This window comes from Silene latifolia, unplaced genomic scaffold (genome assembly GCF_048544455.1).
Source record: "Silene latifolia isolate original U9 population unplaced genomic scaffold, ASM4854445v1 scaffold_73, whole genome shotgun sequence".
Lineage (NCBI taxonomy): Eukaryota > Viridiplantae > Streptophyta > Magnoliopsida > Caryophyllales > Caryophyllaceae > Silene > Silene latifolia.
Window position 1 is genome coordinate 1,121,313 of NW_027413640.1, and position 24,701 is coordinate 1,146,013.

A 24,701-nucleotide genomic window follows, 5' to 3' on the forward strand; every position below is an offset into this window, starting at 1 on the left:
TGCTGTCCATAATAGGTTTATCATCGAGTTATATTTTGAGTTTTGTATGGTTTGAGTTGTTATCTTGTCAAGTTTTTAACATTTTTTTTTTTAAAATCTAAATGATAATTTTATGTCACTTATCTATTAAACTAACATTTATTTTATTTAAATCTAAATGATTTAGGAAAATTTTTAATTTCATTTTATTTGGAATCATCGTCTGGCCAAAGGGCTGAGTTAGTATCGGGTCATGGGTCATAAAGGGTTGATCAGTCAAGTCAAGATGGACTTGGGATGAATAATTTGTTATATCCATGAGCGGGTCAAGCATCGAACCTAAAGACCGGATGTGGCTCCTATCCAGTGCTCAAGTTCTCAAAATGCTTATTAAAAACCCAATGGGGAGGCACCGTATGACATATTAAAACGCAACATTCTTGAATAAGGAAGATAGAGAATAATTTATACAAAGATATATAATTTACAAATCACAAACATGAACTCCATACTAATTACTAACAGCGAACATTCATTGCGAAAAAAACAAACAAATTTAAAAAAAAAAAAAAAAAAAATCTAGATACAGCAAACCTTGTTCTAACTTATCTTATAATAGCCTTGCCTTCCCCTTCCATTGCAGATGGTTGCACGGACTAGTTCCCTAACCACGTTTTAACTTGCATACAATCCCATCAAGCACTAAAACACGACTCATTCGTCCTTAAAATGTAGCTGAGCGTCTCATTGATGAAGCACCTCCATTGTAGCTGGACCAGTATTCAGTAACTAGCTTAGAAAACGACGAGTTGCAATGCATCAACTTGGTGGGTTCATCATATTCAATAAGCTCACCTGCGCAATTTGGAATTACAACAACAACAACAACAACAACAGAGCCTTAATCCCAACACCATACTCTAGCATTAAGAGGACAAAGACACCGATAAAGGTGAAGCATACCATAAGAAAGGACCATAACCATGTCACTATCGATAACAGTTGGAATCCTGTGAGCAACTGTTATAACTGTGCATTCGGCAAATTCAACTCTAATGATTTTCTGAAGTATTGCATCTGTTGCAGAATCTATAGAAGCTGTTGCTTCGTCTAAGATCAGAATTTTGTTTCTCTTCAAGAGGACTCTTCCAAGACAGAATAACTGGCGTTGCCCCATGCTCCAATTTGCACCTTCATCGCCAACTACCAAGGATGCCAAAACATTCAGTTTGTACCAAGTTAACATTTGTCTAAAAGAAGAAACTGTATGTAAATGCATCATAATCAACAACAGCAGCAACCGCAACAACGAAGCCTTAGTCCCAAAATGATTTAGGGTCCACTAACATGAATCATGTGAAAGTTGAAACTGCATAGATATGAGTTGAAGACAACTTCAATAAAAACAGAAAGTAATGAAATAAAATGGCAGTCCTTTCAACTAACCTGACGAATCCAGCTGATTTGGTAGGTTACTAATTGTGAGTTTAAGCTGACACTTCTCCAATGCCTGCCAAGAGAGAAAAATTTGTAAGACAATCTTTTCTTTAACCACGAGTTACATAAAATCTCTCGTAAAGTGGTTTTACACTTCTCATGCATTGTTGTTAAACCATCCATTATGGTAGTTACAAAGATTTTCAACATTTTTTAAAGTGTTTGTAATGTGCTTAACAAATGACAAAGAGTTGTTAGGGTTACCTCCCATATATCAGCATCTGAGTAGAGACCAAGGGGATCTAAGTTTGATCTAATGGTCCCTTGAAAAAGAGTCGGCTCTTGGGGAATGACGCTTAGCTTAGACCGTAAATTTTTGAGCCCAATGGAGCAGATATCAATGTCATCAATGCAAATTGTTCCACTATATGGCTCTACTAACCGGAACAAAGCACTTATCAGTGTTGTCTTCCCGCTTCCCGTCCTGCCGACTACTCCAACTTTTGTGCCCTCATTGAAAGTGCAAGTGATTCCTTTGAGAACTAGAGGTGCACCAGGCTGGTACTTCACCTGTAATTGTAAAAAAAATGAATTGCAGAAGAGAATCCGACAGGCTAAAACTTTGGCCTGGTTTTCATTTTTAACCAACATTCTTGATTAAGTTTATAGGTAGTTTATAGTCGTAGTACCATGAGATCTTGTAATTCTATCTTGCCTCTTGACGGCCAATTTGATAAAGGTATCATCCCGTCGAAAGTAGCTTGACACTCTGGTTCGATGTGCATGAACTGTTTAATCCGTTCAACAGAGATGATGTAATTCATAATGTTACAGTACCATTGAACCATGAACACATGAGTAGCCTTCAACGACAAAGCATAAGAAAGCGAGAGACCAACGTATCCTACATAACATCAGTAGAAACAAATGAATATCGAAAAAAGCCACGGTTTAATGATTCTTGCAGTTACTAAATACAATAAGGAAGCATAGAAACTAATCACTCTGTTTTAATATATTGAGCATCTAGCAAGGTAAGCTTTCGACTTTCAATTAAGTAATTGTCTTTCATCTGTCTTGAGAGATATTAAGGGTCAATGACAAAAAAAACAGAGGGAGTTTATTTTTACCTGGGGGAACATAGCCATTGGGAAGTAGAATCAGTAGAAAAGCAAATGCAAAAAGTGTAATATTTTCAAGTGCCTCAATTCTTAGCAACAACCATTCCATGGCTGTATTTGAGTAAAAGAAGAGCTTTGCATCAGTGTCAACAACAGTCAAGTATTTGTAAAAGAACTGGTCCATCTTTCGAAAGGCCCTGATTGTAATGACTCCCTGTGATGTTTCTGCTGCATAGTTCATAATTGGACCTTTTGTTGTTCCATTTATACGCAATATCTCCCTTGCAGACGCTATATATCGTTTCTGTGTTATAAAATGCATAAGTCAGGTGAAGTCTAAGATATGATTTTGCTTTCAAGAAAGAATTAAGGTGATAAGTTGTGAACAGCTACCTGAAAGTAATGTGCTATCAGAAAGTTGAAAACTCCTACAATGAGGACCTGCCAGGTGACTACGGCCATCACGACAACAATTCCTACTAGCTCAATGCCACCAGCCAAAAAATGGGAAAGAGCATATGGAATTTCCAAATCCAATATGCACAAGTCTGATGATGCCTGAAGTGTTCAGCAAAAAGGATTAAGAAGCACAATCTTGTACGAAGTACTCTTACAATGATTTATGGTAAGAGAACTTTACTAAGAAATCAAAGTGAGCTCATACACTTTTAGTAACCGTAATGTCGATGGTGACTCTTTCAGCTAGGAAGACCGTAATACTAAAAAAAAAAAAAAAGAGGTATTCTAACTACAGAACACTTTCTTTGGTACACAGAAAGCCACATGGGCTGTTTCTTTAGATGGGTTCGGAACCCTAGTCACAGTACAACCCTTAAATGATCTTTGTCAAGTGAGGTACCTTAAACCTAAATATTATGCCCTCTATCTCACAACAAGGTTCCATAGGCCTCACCATTTCCCCTTCACATAATGGTGGGACTGATCCCCGACCCTACTGTGAGACAGATTGAGTAAATAAGGACAAAAACAACTTACCCTAGTCAGAATTCTCCCAACTGGAGTTGAATCAAAGAAGAGCATAGGAGCTCGGAATATTGAGTTCATGAAACCCTCGAAAAATGCTTTAGAGGCTTTCAGGCCTAGATTGACTGTTAATAATGCCCTAATGTGTACAGCCACCAAACCAAGGATGGAGAGCCCTGCGTAAACCCCTATTAGGGTGCCACTACTTATCATAGGGATGCCAATGGCGAAGGCCAGCCAATATCTTGAAAGAGCTTGAAAAGCCACAAAAGCACATTGTGAGATTAAGCTCCAACTGAATACAGCTGTGCCCTTCGACACAGAGAGGTAATCTAAGTATGGTTTGATTCCGACATCTCCTACTTCCTTCTCCTCATCCTGTGTTAGGTGCATTGGCATGTCTTTCTCTAAATTTTCCATACTCCCATGAAACGACTCAGAAATCACAATCTGTTGAATCAATGTTGGGCCTTCACTTTCCTCAACTTCAGCTCTTGAAGTATCCATTTGGGTTACTGCTTTCGCATGTGCATTCACTAGCTGCTCAAATGTCTTGCCTGCCTCTAGAAGATCCTCATAGCTTCCAGACTGAGTCACTTGCCCTTTGTTCATAACCTAGATAATCTTAAATAGTTAAACATCACATACACTATTCCAATTTTACGATTTGGGTTTACAGTTCAAGGCCACAGGTAGCAATTTTGAGCTTAGATGTAATCAACACATTGTTCCAATATTGTGAATTATGATGGGTTTTCCAAATTCTTATGCGAGACTAAAATAACGACCTTGAGCTTCAAGTAGTAAGTACTTGGTATAACTCATGTTAATATGATGTAAGACAACCCCATTTAACCATCAATTCCACCGATTATTGTCAAGAATACCTACATCATTGTGGTTCTTATATAGGTCATGAGGCCATCTCATATGAGGATTTTTGTTTAAAAACTACCTTTTGATGTTTAGGCTAGCTACTTCTCAAGCATACATAAAACCTTTCGAGTAATCTCATAAGATGAAGGAGGCTCAAACAGAACTAGCTGTTAAGGTTTAAGTAATCACATTTGGAGAGAAATGTGACATAGCAAGATGATTTTATAAAAGAATTTTACCAGAATTTTGTCAACTTGTGGCAGAAACTCTACTTGATGCGTGACAAGGATAACAGTTTTGTTCTCTAAAGCACCCAGAACACAATCCTGTAGTCCAACAAGCAACCAAGTTAGCAAATAAACTGACATCTTTTTACATTTAATATACGAAACTGATGCTTACATTAAATAGAGTTGCTGCAGTATGAGCATCAACTGCACTGAAAGGATCATCAAGTAGATAAATATCAGCATCACTATAAACAGCTCGTGCCAGCTGAATTCTCTGCTTCTGGCCTCCGCTCAAGTTTATTCCTCTCTGACCAATTTCTGTACGATCACCATGGCTGAAATTTTTGATATCTTTATCCAATGCACATGCTTTAATGGCGTTCTCATATCTATCTTTGTCCATGGGCTTTCCATAACATATATTGTCGCGAATTGTCCCGCTCTGTATCCAAGCACTTTGTGAAACATAGGCTATGGATCCAAAAACCCCAACCTAAATTCAAGTAATTTCAAGAGTAGTTACTACACAGTTTAAGAAGTACTGAAATACCAATAGGAGCTCACCCCGACATTGATGTAGGATCAGCTAACATAATTCATAATTTAACAAGAGATTAGGATACTTACATTGCCAGAAATTTTTGGTATTTCACCAAGTATTGCATATAATAGAGAGGATTTGCCAGAACCAACTGGGCCACAAACTGCAACTTTGTCCTTCTGCTTCACCTCTAAATCAATGTTGCTCAATGTCAAAATACCTGATTCTGAGTCCCAACTGAAATTACTTGCAGTAATCTCGACACTGTTCTCTTTATTGACTAGTTCGGTCCTCCCAATCAAATCAATTTTTACCTCATCAGAAATCAAAACCTTGTTGATTCTATTAAATGAGACCATCACTTGGATCATGTATGAGAAAACATTAGGCAACATAACTACTGGCTCCGCTACAACTGACAATGTCGCAAGGATAGTGAACAAAGTCACAGCATCCAATGGAACACTGCTTAGATAAGTGCATCCCCAAAAGGCAAATGTCGAGATTACTATTGGGGAAAACCAATACAAAGCAGTGCAATTGGCAATATTATGCTGTGTGTCTGTCAACCACTTAAACTCACTATCCCTAAGAGAATAAATCAGCTCCAAAAAATGATCTTCCCAAGATTGTAACTTTATGATTTTCATACTATTAAGGATTTCCGAGGTTGATCTCAATCTCTTATCTTGGGCGTCCATGGATTTAGCCCGGCATTCTTGTAGCCTTTTGGCAAAAGGGGTATTCAAAAGACCACAAATGAAGAGTGGTATCAAGGCAGGTACAGCACCAAGACCCACCACGCCAATTAGAACACCTATGGCTATAAGAAGCTGCAATGGAAGACTCCAAGCCAAATGAAACCACCACGCCAGCTCACCCGTACGATACGCATCAACCATTATGTAATTGACTATCTCGCCAGTGGAATGCATCTTTCTTGCAGTACAAGAAAGCTTCAGAAGTTTATTGTACACAGCAACCATCAGAGCAGACCGTATTCTTAAACCAGATCGTTTTGCATAGTAAGTCCATTGCCTTTGAGTCAAAGACTCGGCCACCTTAACGATAACCAGGATTCCTAATAAGGTGAGACCTTGGGATAGTTTCTGCTCAGAGGCGTTTGAGTAATTGACAAATGCATACAGTAGTAAGGGTGATGCTACGACAGTGATCGTTTTGAGAAATGCAAGTACCCCTACTGAAATAATGTCCTTAAGGTTATCTTTTAACAAAACCTTAATAACCATGTTTTGTTCATTCACAAAACTTTCTTCAGTTTTGAGGGCATCCCATGTCTCACTGAACTTGGTGTAGGCCAAATTTGCTTCATCTTCAGAAAAGAGACACGGAATATCATTAAGAGACAAGGGTTTCGAGTATCCTAAGGAAATCAATGGATTAAGCCAAGAAAAGGTCAAGCTACTTAACAAACTTGGTTTCACTTGCTCACATTTCGCAGTCTTGGGGTTTTCAGGTAAGAACGATTTTGACAAATCATCAAAATCAGAGAAATCAATGGGCTCCTTTTGGCAAAGAAGTTTGATAGAACAGATAAAGAGCAAGGCACTTACAGGCCATCTAACAAAATCTAAGATTTCAACTTCTTCTTGCTTAGCAAGTAACTCAATGTTCATAATTGTAATCAGTACAAAGACCGACATCCACCAAGTACACGTGAAAAGCTTCATCCATTTCGACTTTTGTGAGAGTAGAGAAATGGCTAAAGATAACCAAACAACCCCTCTAAAAACATACAATTGCCAACCAAATGCTGGATATTCTTCAGAAGGTAGAATGACTAGCAACCCGACGACGAAATATGAGAGACTTACAAGGGCACTACAGATAGACACAGCAATACTCATGCGGTCTTTCCTGCAATAAGGACGACTTTGTCCACTACTAGATAATGAGAGCAAAACTAAGAGATAAAATATGATGATGAAACAGAGGTTAATAGCATGAATCAAATTCCTGTGAAATGAGGAAGAACCTAATTCAAATTCCCCTCCATCATCAACTCCTATTAAGTACCCTGCATAAAAATTTTAAATGGTTAATAATTATTTTTACTCCATGCTAAATTATGATTATACCATGCTGTAAATTAGTGTAGAAAATACTCGTTCGCAGCGGTTTTACAAACATTTTTTCAATGTAATTTCATAAGACCGGACAAAACTGAGGTAAAATGAGACTACAATTGACCCACACACCAAAGTGACTCGATAATAACACACCTGAAACAATCAAAACACAAGCATCACGAACTGATCCAACCTACATTCAACCCGAATAACCAACTTGGCACGTCTACCCCGATGCCCTCATCTCTTATACCCACCGTAATCATCATCCTACGATAAACCCTCCCCGCAACAATTGGGATTTTCATTTTTAACAGCTTGTTGAAGCCGATGATGCTTGCATCACTTGGATGGCTGTAATATGGAGTAAATTTCATTTGGAGATGGTCAAGGCAAGGGGACTCGTGGTACTGTGGTAGCAAAAGGAGGGAGTTTTTGGTTTTCGAATTTTTGTGTGTTTTTATCATAATCATAAACAACTACGGAGCAGGGACCTCTCTCTAAAATTTTAGTTAAAGAATCCAAAAAAAAAAAAAAAAAAAAAAAACAGAGAGGTTCGAAGACTTTCTATCCATACTCTTTTACTTCCCTATTCTTTAATTAAGACTCCCTCTGATCGAGACAGATGTAAATATAAGTAAAATGTGGTTATTTAATAAAAGGTGGAAAAGTAAGGGGTAGAGTAGAAAATATTGATTGGGGCCACATACGTTTAGGTGGATTAAATAAGTAGTTGGTGAGTGGATGATAAAGTTGTAAATAAGTGGTGTATTTAAGGGTAATTTAATTATTTTTCATGGCAAATATGGTTATGTTACCATTGGTGTGGTTCATCCATTTTAGGTTAGTGTTACCATCTGTCTGGATCGGAGGGGGTACTTTTTTAGTATCTTCTTCCCTTTTCAGAAAAAAAATCAGCTTATTTCTTTGATTTTCTCCATCTTAAAGATTTGACTTTATTTGCTCTCTATTTTAGCTTAGGGAGCATTTTTCCAGTCGTATGTCTTAGTTAAGCAAGGTTTAAATCAAGAATTTACTAGCAATATTTTTAGAGGCTTCATAATTTGACCATATCATTGTTAATTTCTTTAGATTAACTATTTATGTATATCATGAATGTGTATTGAAATTTCTAATCCTTTTTGGATTTATAACCAGATCTGAATTTTATAGGGGTTTCTTTGTTCCCCTTGCTGTCTCGTTGGTTAATTTTGGTCAGAGTATTTCTTGTGTTTTCCTATGTTTATCTCTTGTGGAGTCGAGTTTGAGAATGGAAAACTGGTCAAGATATTAGTACATTACCCCTCCACAGAGTCATTATCCTCTTGATGATAGTTGTACAAGGAAGCTTGAGCTAATTGTGTCATTTTGTTGAAATTCTGTGACAAGATAATGCAACTATGCAAGTACCGCACATCTGTTGACTATTAGGTGGAACAAAGGCAAATTTTCTCGATCTATATGATCATTCCAAATTTTTTTTTCTTCTTGTTGGAAATAGGGGCATCTTGAGCCATTTTTATTTTTTCTAATTGTCCCACATTGGTGAGGAAAAGGAAGTTTTATGTGTTTATATAACTCCTCCTACCTTACACTATCACTAGTGGGTAAAGGGAGCCTTTTGTAGAGGCTTTGCGAGGTGCTTAATTCAGCTCGCACACGCGCGCGCGCCATGTCCGTGTCCGAGCCCGGCCCGGATCCGAATTTGGCAATCGGCTGCGGCGGGCTGTGCCTATCTTTTTGGGCCAGAGCCGAGTTGTGTAAATGAACTGTCTAAGTTCATTTGTGTTTAACAACTAGTCAGTCACACTGACTGTTGAGTGGGAGAGAGTCATGCTCCTGGTTTGTCGACCTGTATGCTGCTTAATAGGAGCACGTTTTTGCTTCTGTTTTGCCCTATGATTTTCCTATAAAAGGAGCCTTAGTTCAGCATACAACAACACACAACAATTCACTGCTCTTCTCTTTCTCTTCTTTTCTTCTCACAAATTTTCTGGGTAAAGGTTAAGTTCGTTCCAGGCTTCTCCAGTCTCGAGTGGGCGATTCTGGAAGGCAACAGTAGTGTAATCCTTGGGGAACTACCGGTCATTTGCTGATCGCCACCACAGTCGTACCGGAAATAGTTTTCAAGGCAGTGGTTCTCTTCCACGTCACTACTAATCTCGTTCGGTATTTCTGATCTTCTTTAATTGTTACTGCACTTTCCGGATAACAATTTGAAAACTATTTGCTGTTGCTGTAACAATGTCATCTGTTTTATCAAAAACCCTTCCTGATTTGACTAAACTTGAACTACTAGACGGTAATAACTATAAACGCTGGTCACAAAAACTTCTGATGTTTTTTGAGCAATTAGAAATTGATTATGTGCTGTTTAGTGACCCTCCTGCTCTTGTTAAGGAAGCAGCGACTGCTGCGTCTATTGAGGAGACTCCTCCTGTTATTTCTGTCGTTAAGTCAAATGAAGAGACTATTAAGAAATTTGATAAGGACAATAAGACTGTTAGATGCCAGCTTCTAAACAACATGACTGACACCCTTTTTGACCTGTTTATGGTTCATAAGTCTGCCAAAATAATATGGGAGTCCTTAGAGGCTAAATATGGGACTGATAACGCGGGCAAAAAGAAATATGTTGTGGGTAAATGGCTGCAATTTTAGATGGTTGACGGGAAACCTATTATGGAACAAGTGCATGTCTATGAGAATTTGTGTGCTGATGTTGTTAACGAGGGTATGAAATTAGATGAAGTTTTCGTGGCTAATGTACTGCTGGAAAAATTCCCTCCTTCCTGGTCTGACTATAGGAACCACCTTAAGCATAAGAAAAAAGACCTTTCTCTCCAAGAACTAGTAGGACACATGAGAACCGAAGAGGCAAATCGCCTTAAAGACAAACCTGTTAGTCAATCTGTGAATGCTTCTATTGCTGCTGTTAAAGCTAATCTGGTTGAGTCTGGTCCGTCTAATACTGAGAAGTTCAAGGGTAAGGGTAAGGCCAAGGTTGGTCAGGGTAAGAACCATGGTCCTGCTGAGAAGAATGGTCCAGGGAAGCATACCAAACCAGTTGCTAAGATTTAGAAACCAAAGGATCCCATTGTTTGCTACGTCTGTGGGAAAACTGGTCACAAAGCCTACCAGTGCATTGAAAAGAAAACTGCTGAAGCCAATATTGCTGTGACTGATGATGTCATTGCTGCTGTGGTTGTGGAAGCTAATATGGTGGGTAATGTTCTTTGAATGGGTCTTGATATCGGCGCTTCCAGGACATCTCTGTCTTTGATAAGGGTTTATTTGCTGAGTTCGAGGAGGTAGCTGATGGGGAATGTGTCTACATGGGTAATTCTTCATCTGCAATGATCACAGGCAAAGGCAAGATCTTTCTCAAACTCACCTCGGGGAAAACACTTGCTCTTATTAATGTTTTATTTGTACCCTCATTGCGTCGAACAAAGCTGGTTTGAAACTTGTTTTTGAGGCTGACAAGGTTGTAATGTCGCGTAATGGGGAATTTGTGGGCAAGGGTTATCTTTCTGGGGGTCTTTTTGTATTGAACACTGATTCAGTTTTTAATAATATTGCATCTACTTCTGCTTATATCGCTGAGTCTATTGATATTTGGCATGGTAGATTAGGTCATGTGAATGTTGACTATATTAAAAAACTTAGAACTATGAGTTTAATTCCAAGTTTATCGAGTCAAGAATTCTCTAAATGTGCTAGCTGTGTTGAGGCTAAATTCACAAAGAAACCTAATAAACCTGTTACAACTAGGAATACGAGTCTTCTTGAGTTGATTCACACCGACCTAGCTGACTTTAAAAATGTTGCAAGCAGAGGTGGAAAGAATTATTATGTCACCTTTATAGACGACTGTTCAAGGTACACCCGAGTATATTTGCTTAAGACTAAAGATGAAGCATAACATTCGTTTATAAACTTTAAAAATGAAGTCGAAAATCAACTCGACAGAAAAAGCAAAAGGGTAAGGTCTGATAGAGGTGGCGAGTATAAATCTAGTTATCTAGCCGACTTTTGTGCTGCTAACGGTTTAATAGATGAGACTAGTCCACCTTACTTACCTCAGTCTAACGGTGTAGCTGAACGTAAAAATAGAACCTTAAAAGAGATGATGAATTCTATGCTTTTAAGTTCTGGCCTGTCTGACGATATGTGGGGGGAAGCAATACTTTCTGCTTGTCACATTCTTAATCGTGTACCTCATAAGAAAATTGACAAGACACCCTACGAGATTTGGAAGGCCTATCCTCCAAACCTGAGTTACCTTAGGGTATGGGGATGTTTGGCTAAAGTAGGTTTACATGAGTTTAGGAGACCTACCGTTGGACCAAAGACCTATGATTGTGTTTTTATAGGTTATGCTCAAAATAGTTCTGCTTATAGATTCATGTCTTTGAGTGATCGTTCTATATCCGAGGCTAGAGATGTTGTGGTTTTTTAGCATGTTTTTCCATTACAGAAGAATGTTGATTCACCTCCTAGTTTACCTGTTACATCTAATGATGTCTCTTCACATGCTAGTAGTAGCACTTCTATTGATCATATTGCTGAACCTAGAAGGACTAAGAGACCTAGATGTCCAAAGAACTTTGGAGCTGATTTTGTTTCAACTTTACTGTTTGAACATGGATACACTCTTTGTGCTAGTGATGAATTTGTTTCAGCTTTTTTAATAGAAGATGACCCAAAAAAGTATAGTGAGGCAATGAAATCCATTGATGCTAACTTTTGGAAAGATGCTATTAAAAGTGAACTAGATTCTATTGTGTCTAATCAGACTTGGGAGTTGACTGATTTACCTAAAGGTAGTAAACCCATTACGAGTAAATGGATTTTCAAAAAGAAAATGAGACCTGACGGAACAATAGAAAGGTTCAAAGCTAGACTTGTGGTTAGAGGGTTTACACAAAAGAAAGATATTGATTATTTTGATACTTATTCACCTGTGACCAAAATTTCGACTATTAGAACTCTTGTCGCCTTAGCTGCTATTCATAACCTTTTTATACATCAGATGGTTGTCAAAACTGCCTTTTTGAATGGTGAGCTAAGGGAAGAGATTTATATGTCGCAACCTGAAGGGTTTGTGGTAAAGGGTCAAGAGAATAAGGTGTGTAAACTGAATAAATCACATATGGTCTAAAACAAGCACCTAAACAGTGGTATGAGAAATTTAACAACACTTTGGTAAGTAATGGCTATATGGTAAACAATTCTGATTCATATATTTATTCAAAAGTAATAGAATCTGATTGTGTGCTTATATGCCTTTATGTTGATGACATGTTAATACTTGGTAATAATTTGGAGGTAATAATTAAAACCAAAGAATTTTTGTCATCACAATTTGAGATGAAGGACTTAGGAGAAACTGATGTAATCCTAGGAGTTAAGGTTATTCGAAACTCGAATGGAATTTATTTAAGTCAATCTCATTATGTGGAAAAAGTGTTGAAAAAGTTTAACTGCTTTGATGATGTGCCTGCTAGGACACCCTACGATGCCAGCATACATTTATGTAAAAACTTGGGTAAGAGTGTATCCCAAGAAGAGTATGCTAAAATCCTAGGTAGTGTAATGTTTCTTATGAACTGTACTCGACCAAATATTGCTTATGCAGTTAGTAGACTGAGTCGTTATACACATAACCCCAGTAGTGAACATTGGAATGCTCTTCGTCGTTTACTAAAGTACCTAAAAGGAACATCTGACTTATGTTTGCATTATAGTAAATTTCCTGCTGTGTTAGAAGGATATTGTGATGCAAATTGGGTTTCAGGTAACGATGAGATCTGTTCTACTAGTGGTTATGTCTTCACCATGGGTGAAGGTGCTATATCGTGGAAGTCTTCTAAACAGACTTGTATTGCACGCTCTACCATGGAGTCGGAGTTCATAGCTCTTGAGTTGGCAGGACAAGAGGCTGATTGGTTGAAAAACCTATTAGCAGATGTACCAGTGTGGGGAGGACAATAGATTCCGGTCTCCTTAGACTAGGACTCACAAGCAGCTATTGGTGCTGCTACGAATAGTGTCTATAATGCAAAGAAACGACACATTCGAATCAGGCACGCTGCAGTTAGACAACTCCTTGATAATGGAGTGATCGCTTTGGACTATGTGAAGTCCGAAAGCAATCTGGCTGATCCCTTTACTAAGGGATTGACTAGGAGACTAGTCGTTGAAACGTCGAGGGGAATGGGACTTAAGTCCTTAAGTCAAGAGTGACTAGGCCTAAAGTTTCTATTCCTATGGCGTTATATGATTCATAGCCTTAAATGGTGGTGCTTTTGAGACGCACTTGATGAATCATACACAAGGTTGGACATATGTCCTTAATGGCTCATGCAAGAAGTGCTATTGAGAAGCACTTGAGCCACCTACGTAGGTGTGATGATCCTAAGACTATGAGAAGTCTTGTGAACACATCTATTAGTACCAAGGTAAACGCATAGATCTAAAAGAGCGCGTTGCACTTTGAAATCGCGGGACGATCTTAATTCTGAAGGTATGATATGTGTTGTGGGGGGTATCGACCGAAGCTCAGCTAGGAATTCAAATCGCAAGATATTCTCTCGCTGTAAGTAAGTTGTTTCCTCATTTCACTAAAGTGTCAATTCAAATCGAAAGATATTGATACCTAAGTATCCAATCCTTCCTTTACCTAGTTTTTTCTCTTCTTTGTCTCCGGCGCCCCTAGTGGGGGATTGTTGGAAATAGGGGCATCTTGAGCCATTTCTATTTTTTCCAATTGTCCCACATTGGTGAGGAAAAGGAAGTTTTATGTGTTTATATAACTCCTCCTACCTTACACTATCACTAGTGGGTAAAGGGAAGCTTTTGTAGAGATTTTGCGAGGTGCTTAATTCAGCTCGCACACGCGCGCGCGCGCCGTGCTCGTACCCGGCCCGGCCCGGCCCGAATCCGGATTCGGGACTTGGGATTTGGCAATCGCCTGCGGTGGGTTGTGCCTATCTTTTTGGACCAGAGCCGAGTTGTGTAAATGAACTGTCTAAGTTCATTTGTGTTTAACAACTAGTCAGTCAAACTGACTGTTGAGTGGGAGAGAGTCATGCTCCTGGTTTTTTGACCTGTATGCTGCTTAATATGAGCATGTTTTTGCTTCTGTTTTGCCCTCTGATTTTCCTATAAAAGGAGCCTCAGTTCAGCATACAACAACACACAACAATTCACTACTCTTCTCTTTCTCTTCTTTTCTTCTCTCAAATTTTCTGGGTAAAGGTTAAGTTCGTTCCAGGCTTATCCAGTCTCGAGTAGGCGATTCTGGAAGGCAACAGTAGTGTAATCCTCGGGGAACTACCGGTCATTTGCTGATCGCCACCACGGTCGTACCGGAAATAGTTTTCTAGGCAGTGGTTCTCTTTCACGACACTACTAATCTCGTTTGGTATTTCTGATCTTCTTTAATTGTTACTGCACTTTCTGGATAACACTTCTTTCGGGTTTTAAAGAGTGTCATACTTTCTTGATGAGAGTCTCCTTCTTTGTACCATTTTTCTAATGGTTTCTTCTTGGTAAATGGAAATTCTTTGAATTCCGTTTACCGTTCTCATCCTCGAGGATGGTAGAGGTTGGTTTATTATCAACCTGGTTTCTTTACCTTATAAAAAATAATAATAAATAAATAAAACAACTACGGAGTCAACGGAGAACTAGAAAGTTTGGTGAAAGAGGTTGAAAATCGATGAGGGGTTATCGGGTTTGAGGTTATTTTCGGTTCAAGTTATTTTTGGTGTTTGATTGGTTTCTTTTTAAAGGCGGTAATTGGATTTTTTTTAGGTGATTATGGCTAAAATCTGGTAAAATCAATCCAATCTAACCAAATTTGAATAGGTTGATTAGATACTTGAAATTGATCCACTAAAACCACTTGAATAAGACTCGGAACTCAACTTGATTGATCTAAACCAAATTTAACTCGAGTTTGGTAATATGTAATTCACTCAATCTCTAACCAATAAGTCTTACTTCAGACAGTCTTATTTTCAGACAAAATGCCACCATTTTCTTAATATAATGTAACCATTTAATGACAATTTGTTATAACTAAAATTGTAACTTTTTACCTTGAAAATGATGGTAACATTTTATCGTAAAATGGCTACATTTGGTCTGTCTTATTTCAGACGGAAAATAGCCAGTCTGAAATAAGAATTTGCGATCTCTAACTATCTTACTCGAAATTGACTTCGTCAAAAATAACTCAAATTGACCTAAAATGACTTGAATAACTAATATAAAATCACACTTGATCCTATATATTAGGAGTCGTTTGGTTGATCAAGAAACTTCAACTTTCTAGGAATTTGCAATTCATGGGAATTAAGTTCCATCATCTAATTCGGGTGAATTTGGCAAAATTGTTTGGTTGTCCATGCAGAAATTAAATTCCACAGGAACTTCCAATAACCAAGGGGGGAGTAGGTAAGTCATTTCCCACATCATATAGGCATTGAAAGTTCCGGGGAGTTCAATTCCTACATTCTCCCCAAAAAATGGCAACCAAACAACCTTATTTTTTTTTAAAAAAAAAATCATGGGATTTTCTAATGTCTGTGTTTTTCAAGTGGTAACCAAACGACCCCTTAAGAATTAAAAAAAAAATCTATTGTTAAACCTATTTTAATAATTAATAATTCTCCCAAACACATTTATTTTTATCTAATTAACTAATAATTTTTTTCTTAATCATTTATTCTCCAAACCAGTAACCTAAAATGACTCCATCAATTTTTCATATTTCAGCTCATTATATTTTGATATGAGGAAAAAAGAAATTGAACTGTAAAATAATAGTGGTATCTCATTAATTGTTCATTTTTCTCGTTATTGATTGTATTTTGTTTCGAGCAAAAAATAAATTAAAAGTGAAAATTAATCAAAGGGAATTGAGTAATGTGCTGAAATATATATATATATATATATATATATATATATATATATATATATATATATATATATATATTTAAAAAAAAAATGTATTTTTTATACCACAAAGCTAATGATTCCAATTTATAAATTCTCTCAATTGTTTTTGTTATGAAAGTAATCAAAACCATTTATAGTTTTTTTTATACATAGTAATATAGTATGATATGAATAATATGAGTCAAGTCATTCTCAAATAATAATATCAATAAAAGATTTAATAGTTTATAGTCTTATATTATTTATACTTTAATTAAAATATTATAGCTTAGTGTTTTGTGAAAATTATATAATTTGATGAAAAGATTAATTTTAATGAAATACATTATAATTATTAATTTTCTTATTTAATTTTTTTTGGTACATTAATTTCCTTATTTAGTGAATACAATTAAATTATCAATAGTTTTCTTATTTAAAAAGATGTTTTTTGGAGGAAAAATTTGTGAATTCACCTTTTATTTTAGTAGATAGAGGATTGGCTATTTCAGTGATATACTCATCCGTGATATGTTACTCAAACACTGCACTTTTGACGCATTTTGCATGTTCAACACGCAAAAAATTAATGATTTTAAAATAAAGAAAGTAAACAATTTTTTAATTTATTATTAAATTTGAGGATGACTATATTTTTGTAGTAGTAGAAGTAGTAATTGTAATACTTTTTCCCTAAAAAAAAATTGTAATTGTATATAGCATATAATATTGAAAGTTATATACTTCCTCCCATCCAAATTAAAGGTTACATTTGACTTTATCACACTTGTCGAGGCGCGTTTTGCAACGTGAATATCTTCAGTTACACATTATTAAAAATTATAAAAACTTGATAAATCAAACAAGATCTCACATTACATTACAAATAATACCAAAGATTCTCTACAACCATAAATAGTGACAAAAAATCAAATATAGCCTTTAGTTTGAATGAGAGGGAGTATATAGTACAATACTCCGTACTACTTTCTGGTATACAAGTCTAATCATGGCAAATTTTATGTTTTAACTCATACTCGTATTATTATTAGGGTACTGATTTCACAGTACACATTTTACTCATTATAGATTCATACTCCCTCCGTACCATACAAATGGTAACGTGGTAAAAAATGAGGTTTTTAAGAAAAGAGGGTAAAAGAAGGGGTAAAGAGGGAAGAAAATAGGTGGGGTATGTAATTGTGGGTTTAATTGTGAGTTGGTAGATGGGGTATGTAGTGACATTTTATGTAAATATCAAATGGATATAAGGATAATTTGGTAATGTTGTAGGTCAAATAAAGAATGTTACCATTGGAGTGGTACGGCCGTATTAAGTAAGTGTTACCATTAGTCTGGTACAGAGGGAGTAGTATACAGTTGATATTTTTACCCATTTTATTTCTCCTCTCATGTCCCTCTCTAACTTCTCTCTAATGTATTCTCTCATTTCAATCACCCATTCCCCTCTAATTCACATATCTATTTTCGACGAATGTTGTCGGCGTTGAGGGAGGAGATTTGCAGGCCGACTTATGACTTAGTCGGCGGTGGGAATACGGCGGTGGTGTTGCAGTGGTGGGTCATGGATGGTGGCGTTGGACGGTGAGCTGTTGGGTATTCCGTTGGGAGTCCCTTTACTACATCAATTTGGTACTTTGTAGTGCGTACTACATTGGTTTATTAAAAGTACTAAAGTAGTGTAGAATATTTTGCAGTCTATCTTTTTTTCTTCAACCCTTTTCTTCATAATTATCTTTCCTCTTTTTCTTAATTATGTAGATTTGTAGTCGCTTTTTAGTTCTTCTAATTAAAAAATTTCAGTTATTTTTTCTTCATTATAACTTTCTCAAAGACTAGACTTTAATTTACTCTCCATATTAGCCTAAAAGAGTTCTTTTTAGTCACTTCTCTTAGTTAAAGAAAGTTTAAATCAAGAATTAAAAAACAATATTTCAAGCATTTATCATCAATTTGATTGATTGTATCACATGTTGAGATTAGAATATAAGTATATGAATATTTGATAATTGGTTTGGATCTTTTGTCCTTCTGAATTTTTATTTAAATCTACAAGGGAGAAGTGTTTGCTGTGAAAATGGGTATTGATCTGCAATTCTTTTCTTATCCCCAGAATCTCTTTGCTTCCAGAAACTCTTTATGGTTAGTTTAATTTTACGACGACTTCTTTTTAGTTTTTTATTTTATTTTATGTTAATTCTTTAATTCTTTTTTTTTGGGTTTGAAAAGTGATATTCTTGTCTTTTGAGAGTGTTTTGTTGATGCCCTTTATTTGTGCTTGCTACCTGGTTATTTGAAAATCTTTGATTTTCGATTACCGTTTTCATCCGCAAGGATGGTATAGGCTGATTTTCAATCAATCGAGTTTTTTTACCTTATCAAAAAAAAAAAACACATATTTTTTTTTAATGTAGTACTTTAATAATTTTTGCACCAGCCACCCTCGAACGGCCTCCGTCGACCACCTCTGTCCTCATTCACGCTGGCAGTGCTGTCTATATCGCCGGCAACAACCAAGTACCCCAAACCATCCCACACCAACTAACCCCTAATTAATTTTAACATAAACCCTAATTAGTAAAAAATACAAAATTATAATAAATAGTCAATTTAACTAGTAATAATGAATAATGGATTAATTAATTAAAGAGTTGCTCTGGTTGAATAATTATTCATAATTGAAATTTGATAGAGGTTAAAAAGGGTTAATGATTCAATAATAGAGAGAAGAAAGAGAGAATTAAATTTGAGCTCCATTAGTCAAGGGTAGACAAATGGAAAGTTTGGTGTAAAAAGAACTGTAACGAGTAAAAATCGACAGTACTCAACACGCATGTGTTTGCATGGGGAAATCCCATTTTTTTTTCTATTCTTTATTGTGTATTGTCAAATCAGTTTTTAATATATTAACACACAAAGTGACTCACTTGTATCCATATTAACATAATATGGTATGTATTTGACCCGTCTCTCCCTTATGACGGATATTGCATGTCACAAGGAGATTAATTGTAATTTTAAATGCTTGCGTTTGAAAACTATTAACTGTCAACGCCTTATACATGACAAAAATTGACATTCCACTTAAAGGCATACTAACGTAAAATTACGACATTTAAGTCCTTTTTTTGGCAGGAACAACGTCTAGCTGGACGATAATAAACTATGACTAACCTAACTGTGTTATGTTGCTCAGGTCTAATTGGATAATTAATCACTAATTTACTATTAGCTGTTTCACTTATACTACTTTGAAATGTTGCGTGAGTAATGTATGTGGTAAGCTGTCTCTACAACTGTTAAATAATATCAATTAAGTTATTTTGTTTCAATAAACCGACGACTAACCCTCAAATAAAAATATGTCATGCATACAATGTAAGTGAAAAATCCCGACATAATCGAAGATCCAAATGATGAAAGAAAAAAAATGGGTTATAGAAAAAGTTGAGCAACGATGCATGTATGGAAAGCACACGAATGGCACTAATTCAAAGTGCAAAACACAGTCCATAAATGGAGAATGTAATAACATGAGAATTGACAACAAATTAGTTACAAATTATTAGAAAAGCTGTTGACAAGCCAAGGAGATAATGGAAGAGGAATAATGTGTAACTTACCACGTAATAAGTTGGTGAATGAAGCCATGCTGGTTTGTGGTAAACTTTGGTGAAGAAATTCTGACATGATTAGAACCTCCTTTTATTGCCTCCAAAATTAATCAATAAGTCACATCTGATTGTGAACCCTAACTATTAACATGTAGTAATAATTAATTAAATGTTCATGTATTTGCAGCCGTCCAATTTTAATTGCAACTCATAAAATATTGTGAGATTTTTATGCTAGTTATTTATAATCAAACAAAGCAATGATGTGAAAATGTATACGACAAAATTATAAAGTGGAGATCAATTAAATTAAACTATTACAGTACTCATCATTTATAATCATTTCGATAAAGGATGCATAAGCCAGTAATAGTTGTTTGTTTCATCTTTATGCTTCACTTTGATTTGGCATTTTCAAAGATTCTTTCTACCACAAATCGGTCACGAACTTAGTCACTTAGTTTCTAATTTGTAACTGCATTATTATTAATATATTATGACTATTATAATCAACGGACCAAATGCGATTCTCCCAAGTCTCCATAGTTATTGTAAAAAAAAACAAGGGTGGAACCTGGGGTCTCAGGCTCAATGCCTATGCCCTATTTTTTTTAGTTTAATTTCAGCTCATTTTAATTCAGTTCAGCTTTATGCAGTTCGGCTCAACTCATCTATTTACAAATGAACTCTTACTTTAATTTAGTTCAATCAACTCAATTCCACTCCATTAAGTTCGCTCCAGTTCAGCAAAAAAAAAATAGAGCCTTATTTCAATATATTATGGCTAAAATAATACGGAGTACTTCCTTAACTTCATAATAATTATTTTACTTTTTATTCCATTCCATCAAAAAATAGTTTTCCTTACTTTTTTATAATACTAAAAGTGAGTGGTTTTCGTGTACATTTTATTTTACTTCTCTCTACTTTTCATTATTTAATTTATATAAATTGATTTTGTAATAGAATGAAGAAAAAAGACGACGAGACATATGAATGAATTAATCTTGATAGTTTACGACTATAAGTTATAGTTCGGTTCACTTTTCACGGCCAATAATTAAGCGTGATCGAAAGCGGAACAATGCAAGTATATGGGTGTGAATGTGTGATCAATCATCAATGTACCAATGTCCCAAGCTTAAGATCTGTTAGATTTTTTAGATTTATGATTTATTAGCATTTTGAGTGTGAGAATTGAATTCAGGAGGGAATCTTACTTGCTTGTGGATCGGTGCATTATCAATTTCACTTGGTAATGAGCCGGTCTCTTACACTTATTTTTATAAGTCCGCTGCAAAAACGTCAGCAGGAATTTTGAGATATATGGAGTATATTGCAAGTAAAATGGCTGGAAATTTCTTTTTAAACTAGCTTTTCTACCTTGTGATAGTGATCACTGCAAACAAATACTAACAATCAAGACAGAGGAAGTATAAGCCGAGTAATGATCACTTGTTACACTATTTTTACTTTACTTTGATTTGCCAATTATAAAAAGTATTTCAACCACAAATATCAATCACACTTGATTTGTACGAGCACTATATTATGTTAGTGCGTCACATAGTATTACAAGAGTAACCAACGGACCATATGCAATTACAAAACACATCAAACGTAGGCCGACGTAAATCAGCATTTACAACAACAACAACTCCCTTACTGACTTGTAAATCATCAGCATTTTTGTAATGTTCCAAACATAATCTCACACTTAATGAGATTACATAGTGTCGCCAATCACAAGGATTTTGCTTTTTGGCTGGATCCAAACTAGAGCTGTTTATGGGTCATATTGCCCGATAACCCGACCCATCCGGCCCTTATTTTTAGCGGTTTGGACACAAAATTTTCTAAAAAATGGGTCGTGGGCTGGACAAGCCCGGCCCGATTAAATAAATGGGCCGGACATGGACACGAGCTTTTCCAAACGGGCCAACCCGCCCGGCTCACTAAAAATATAAGAAAATAAATTTTCAATTTATTTGTGTATATTAATTGATTTAAGTTATAAATAATGATTTTTTTTAATGAAAGAAAATAAAAGTATATTTTTATTTAATAAAGTCGAACCCAAAACCGCAGTCTTTCCAAATATCTCCATGCTAATTAAAATTTGATTGTCTTTCCAATAGGCGCATATATTCAAAACACCACTAATTACCGTGTATTACAAGTTGCAATAATATATAATCCAATCTTTACCTCTACCCTTATATGTATTCTTTAAACAAAGATATGAGATATAAAAAAGTAGTTTAAATTGAAGTCATTCTATACCGAATACATAATTAACAGTTAAAGTTTAGTGTTACGGCCCATTAGCCCATGGACCGCCCGACTTTTGACTAAAGGGCGGGTAAGGGCAAGGATAACTGTCCCATAATTCTGACCCGACCCGCCCACTATAGTCTTAAAGGGCAACTTTTTTCTTCAGGGTCCGGCTCATGTTCGGCTCAAGCCCGCATTTGAACAGCTCTAATCCAAACCCAACTAAAAATAAATTGAGTTCGGACCATATTTATAATTCCCTTTCTCACATTTTTATAAATATGGTTATCAATAGCTGCTTACGGCCTATGTCATCATTAAAAAAGTTATAGTTATTTATGACTGTGGACGCGGGCCCACGGGGTCGCTTGGGAAAACAAGCGTTTGCATTTGTGGAGTCGCCACCAATTTTTATGGGAAATTGGAACCGTTTGAATACCTCGTGTCATGTCAAGACACAAACTAATGACATGAACACTAAGAACTCGTTACCCTTACCATTCTAGGTCTAGAATGACTCTCGTGGATGCCAATGAACACGGATGTTCACATAGATCTGGAGTAAGGGGTGAGGGTACGTATTAGGAAGCTCTTTTGATCGAACACCTAATCCCGCCCGCCTCGATAGCGGCCTCTACTAATGATTAGGGAAATTATCTATACTTGATATGTTGTCGATTATATGCATGCAATGCAACATCCAATAAATTAATCCTAACATGTGAAGATTAACTAAGTTGGTAAACACGTAATTAGCATTCATTAATGTCGAATTAGGGTTTAGATTAATTACATGTGAAAACAAGTAAATAAATCATCCAATACGATAAATAAATAAATACAATAAATAAAATTACAATAATTACAATGGATTAGTCGATTTACGTCAAAAATACATCTAAGATGGATAATTTGAGAAAATAGAAGAAAATAAATTAGGTTAGAAAATAAACAGATTAGCGGTGATATTACGATTATTAGTCAATTACTACGTAAACTAACGGATTAGGTCAAAGCAATAACGGAAGTTCAGAGACAGAACTCAACCCAGAACAGGCGCAACAATGCTGCGTCCCTTGGAAGAGGCGCAGTGGTTATTGCGTCTGTTCCTGAGGTGAGTTCTGGCTGTGAAGCCGGAACTGCATATTGGTAATGTTCGTTGGTGATTTTAATGATCGATTATTGATATTTGACTCGGATAGAAGTGATTTAATGGATTATTTACATATGAATGGGTCATAAAAACAATAAAAGACGGACTCAAATTAATTAGAACGAATTAAAAACTAGTTACAAGATTATTTATGAGTTAAATTTATTAAAATTAACTAATTAGGTTTAATTAATGTTAAACTTATGATGATGATGACAATAAACAGATGAAAAAAATATACAAAAGTGAATTCCAGAGATTTGATATTGATGAATCGAACCTCTAAAATCCGGATTTGATTTTAATGACGAAAACCTGCAAATATTAATTACTTGGGATTTAAGTCGGAAGTTAAAAGTGATAAATTATTAATGAATTACATATTAAAATTATCATGCAGATGAAATAAGAAATAAACAAGAAAAAGAATGAAAGTAGATGAATTGACAGAAGACGAAGGAAGAAGAAGGAAAGCAGGAACTGCGGTAGCCTCAGGAAGGGGCGCAACAGATGCTACGGCCCTTCGAAGAGGCGCAGCAGTTGCTGCGTTCCTTCTCGACATCAATCTCCCGTTAATCCGTAAAAAGTTTTTGAATAAAAGGTTTTATAAATCGGTTTTAAATATACTTTTGACGTAAACCTTACAATAATTAGTACAAAAATAAAATACAATAATAAAAGATGGGTTTTACACCCTTAGACTTACATGTTTGACGAAACGAGATTAACTTAGTTAACGATTAGTGGTTGCTCGACTCGAATGTACGACGAAAGTGCCCTCGTAAGAGGAATTAAACTAAATTGATTAAGTTGATTGAGTGGAGTTGGTCAAATTTGGTCGGTCATGCAAAACGAGGCTGGTACTCAGAAGAATCCGAGCTTACGTGGTCGAAAGTTCAAGCACGTAGACGCCAATAAGCAAAGAGGACGGTCTTAGAATGCAAAGGGAGAAGAGAAGGGCGGACACTCGCGTGAGAAATATGAGGAACGAAGGTCCCTATTTATACTAATCACACGGAGGAATTAGGGTTTCGGTTAAACTTTGGAAGTAAATATCAAAAAGATCTTAAAATACGCAGAAAGGAGCTGGGGAAGAGGCGCAGCAACCACTGCGGCTCTTAGAAGAGGCGCAGCAGGTGCTGCGTCCTTTCCCCAAGAGTTTCCTCCTGTGGAAGAAAGATTTTCCGCGTTTCTATTATGAAATTGCGGTTGATCTCAATTTCCTTATTATTTAAAATATAATTTCGGAAAATACTTTGCCAAAAGATTAAAAGATTGAAATATGGAATAGAAATATCCGGAACATTCCAAAATATTCTGACTCGGCATTTTAAACGGCTATTAGAAAATGAAGACGATTTTTGACCCGGATTCCAAATGTACTCTAATTACTGTCAAAACGACCGTAACGGCGCGTAGATGACGACCAAGG

General features: G+C 36.1%; 1 protein-coding gene across 2 annotated transcripts; it reads right to left on the reverse strand.

Annotated features, from left to right (window-relative positions):
* Positions 1 to 396: 396 nt before the first annotated feature.
* On the reverse strand, positions 397 to 20,062 carry LOC141640159 (ABC transporter C family member 8-like). Of its 2 annotated transcripts, none has more exons than XM_074449045.1 (12): positions 19,852 to 20,062; positions 5,255 to 7,206; positions 4,800 to 5,120; positions 4,637 to 4,723; positions 3,534 to 4,136; positions 2,931 to 3,095; positions 2,547 to 2,841; positions 2,106 to 2,320; positions 1,681 to 1,986; positions 1,426 to 1,489; positions 943 to 1,182; positions 397 to 834 (listed from the first exon to the last, which is right to left on the reverse strand). In XM_074449045.1, exons 1-12 carry the CDS (start codon positions 19,916 to 19,918, stop codon positions 704 to 706), a joined length of 4,446 nt encoding a protein of 1,481 aa, XP_074305146.1. In that variant the 5' UTR covers positions 19,919 to 20,062; the 3' UTR covers positions 397 to 703. The 2 variants fall into 2 exon arrangements, with proteins under 2 accessions (XP_074305146.1, XP_074305147.1); XM_074449046.1 differs by lacking the exon at positions 19,852 to 20,062 and adding an exon at positions 7,412 to 7,748.
* Between the last annotated feature and the right edge of the window lie 4,639 nt (positions 20,063 to 24,701).

Bases quoted from the DNA above. Each gene is read 5' to 3' on its own strand.
- LOC141640159 (XM_074449045.1), bottom strand. From the start codon at position 19,918: ATGTCAGAATTTCTTCACCAAAGTTTACCACAAACCAGCATGGCTTCA. The intron at 4,724-4,799 runs GTAAGCATCAGT...GTTGGACTACAG, and splicing joins CTGCAGCAACTCTATTTAAT to GATTGTGTTCTGGGTGCTTT. The intron at 1,987-2,105 runs GTACTACGACTA...TTACAATTACAG, and splicing joins TAGAATTACAAGATCTCATG to GTGAAGTACCAGCCTGGTGC.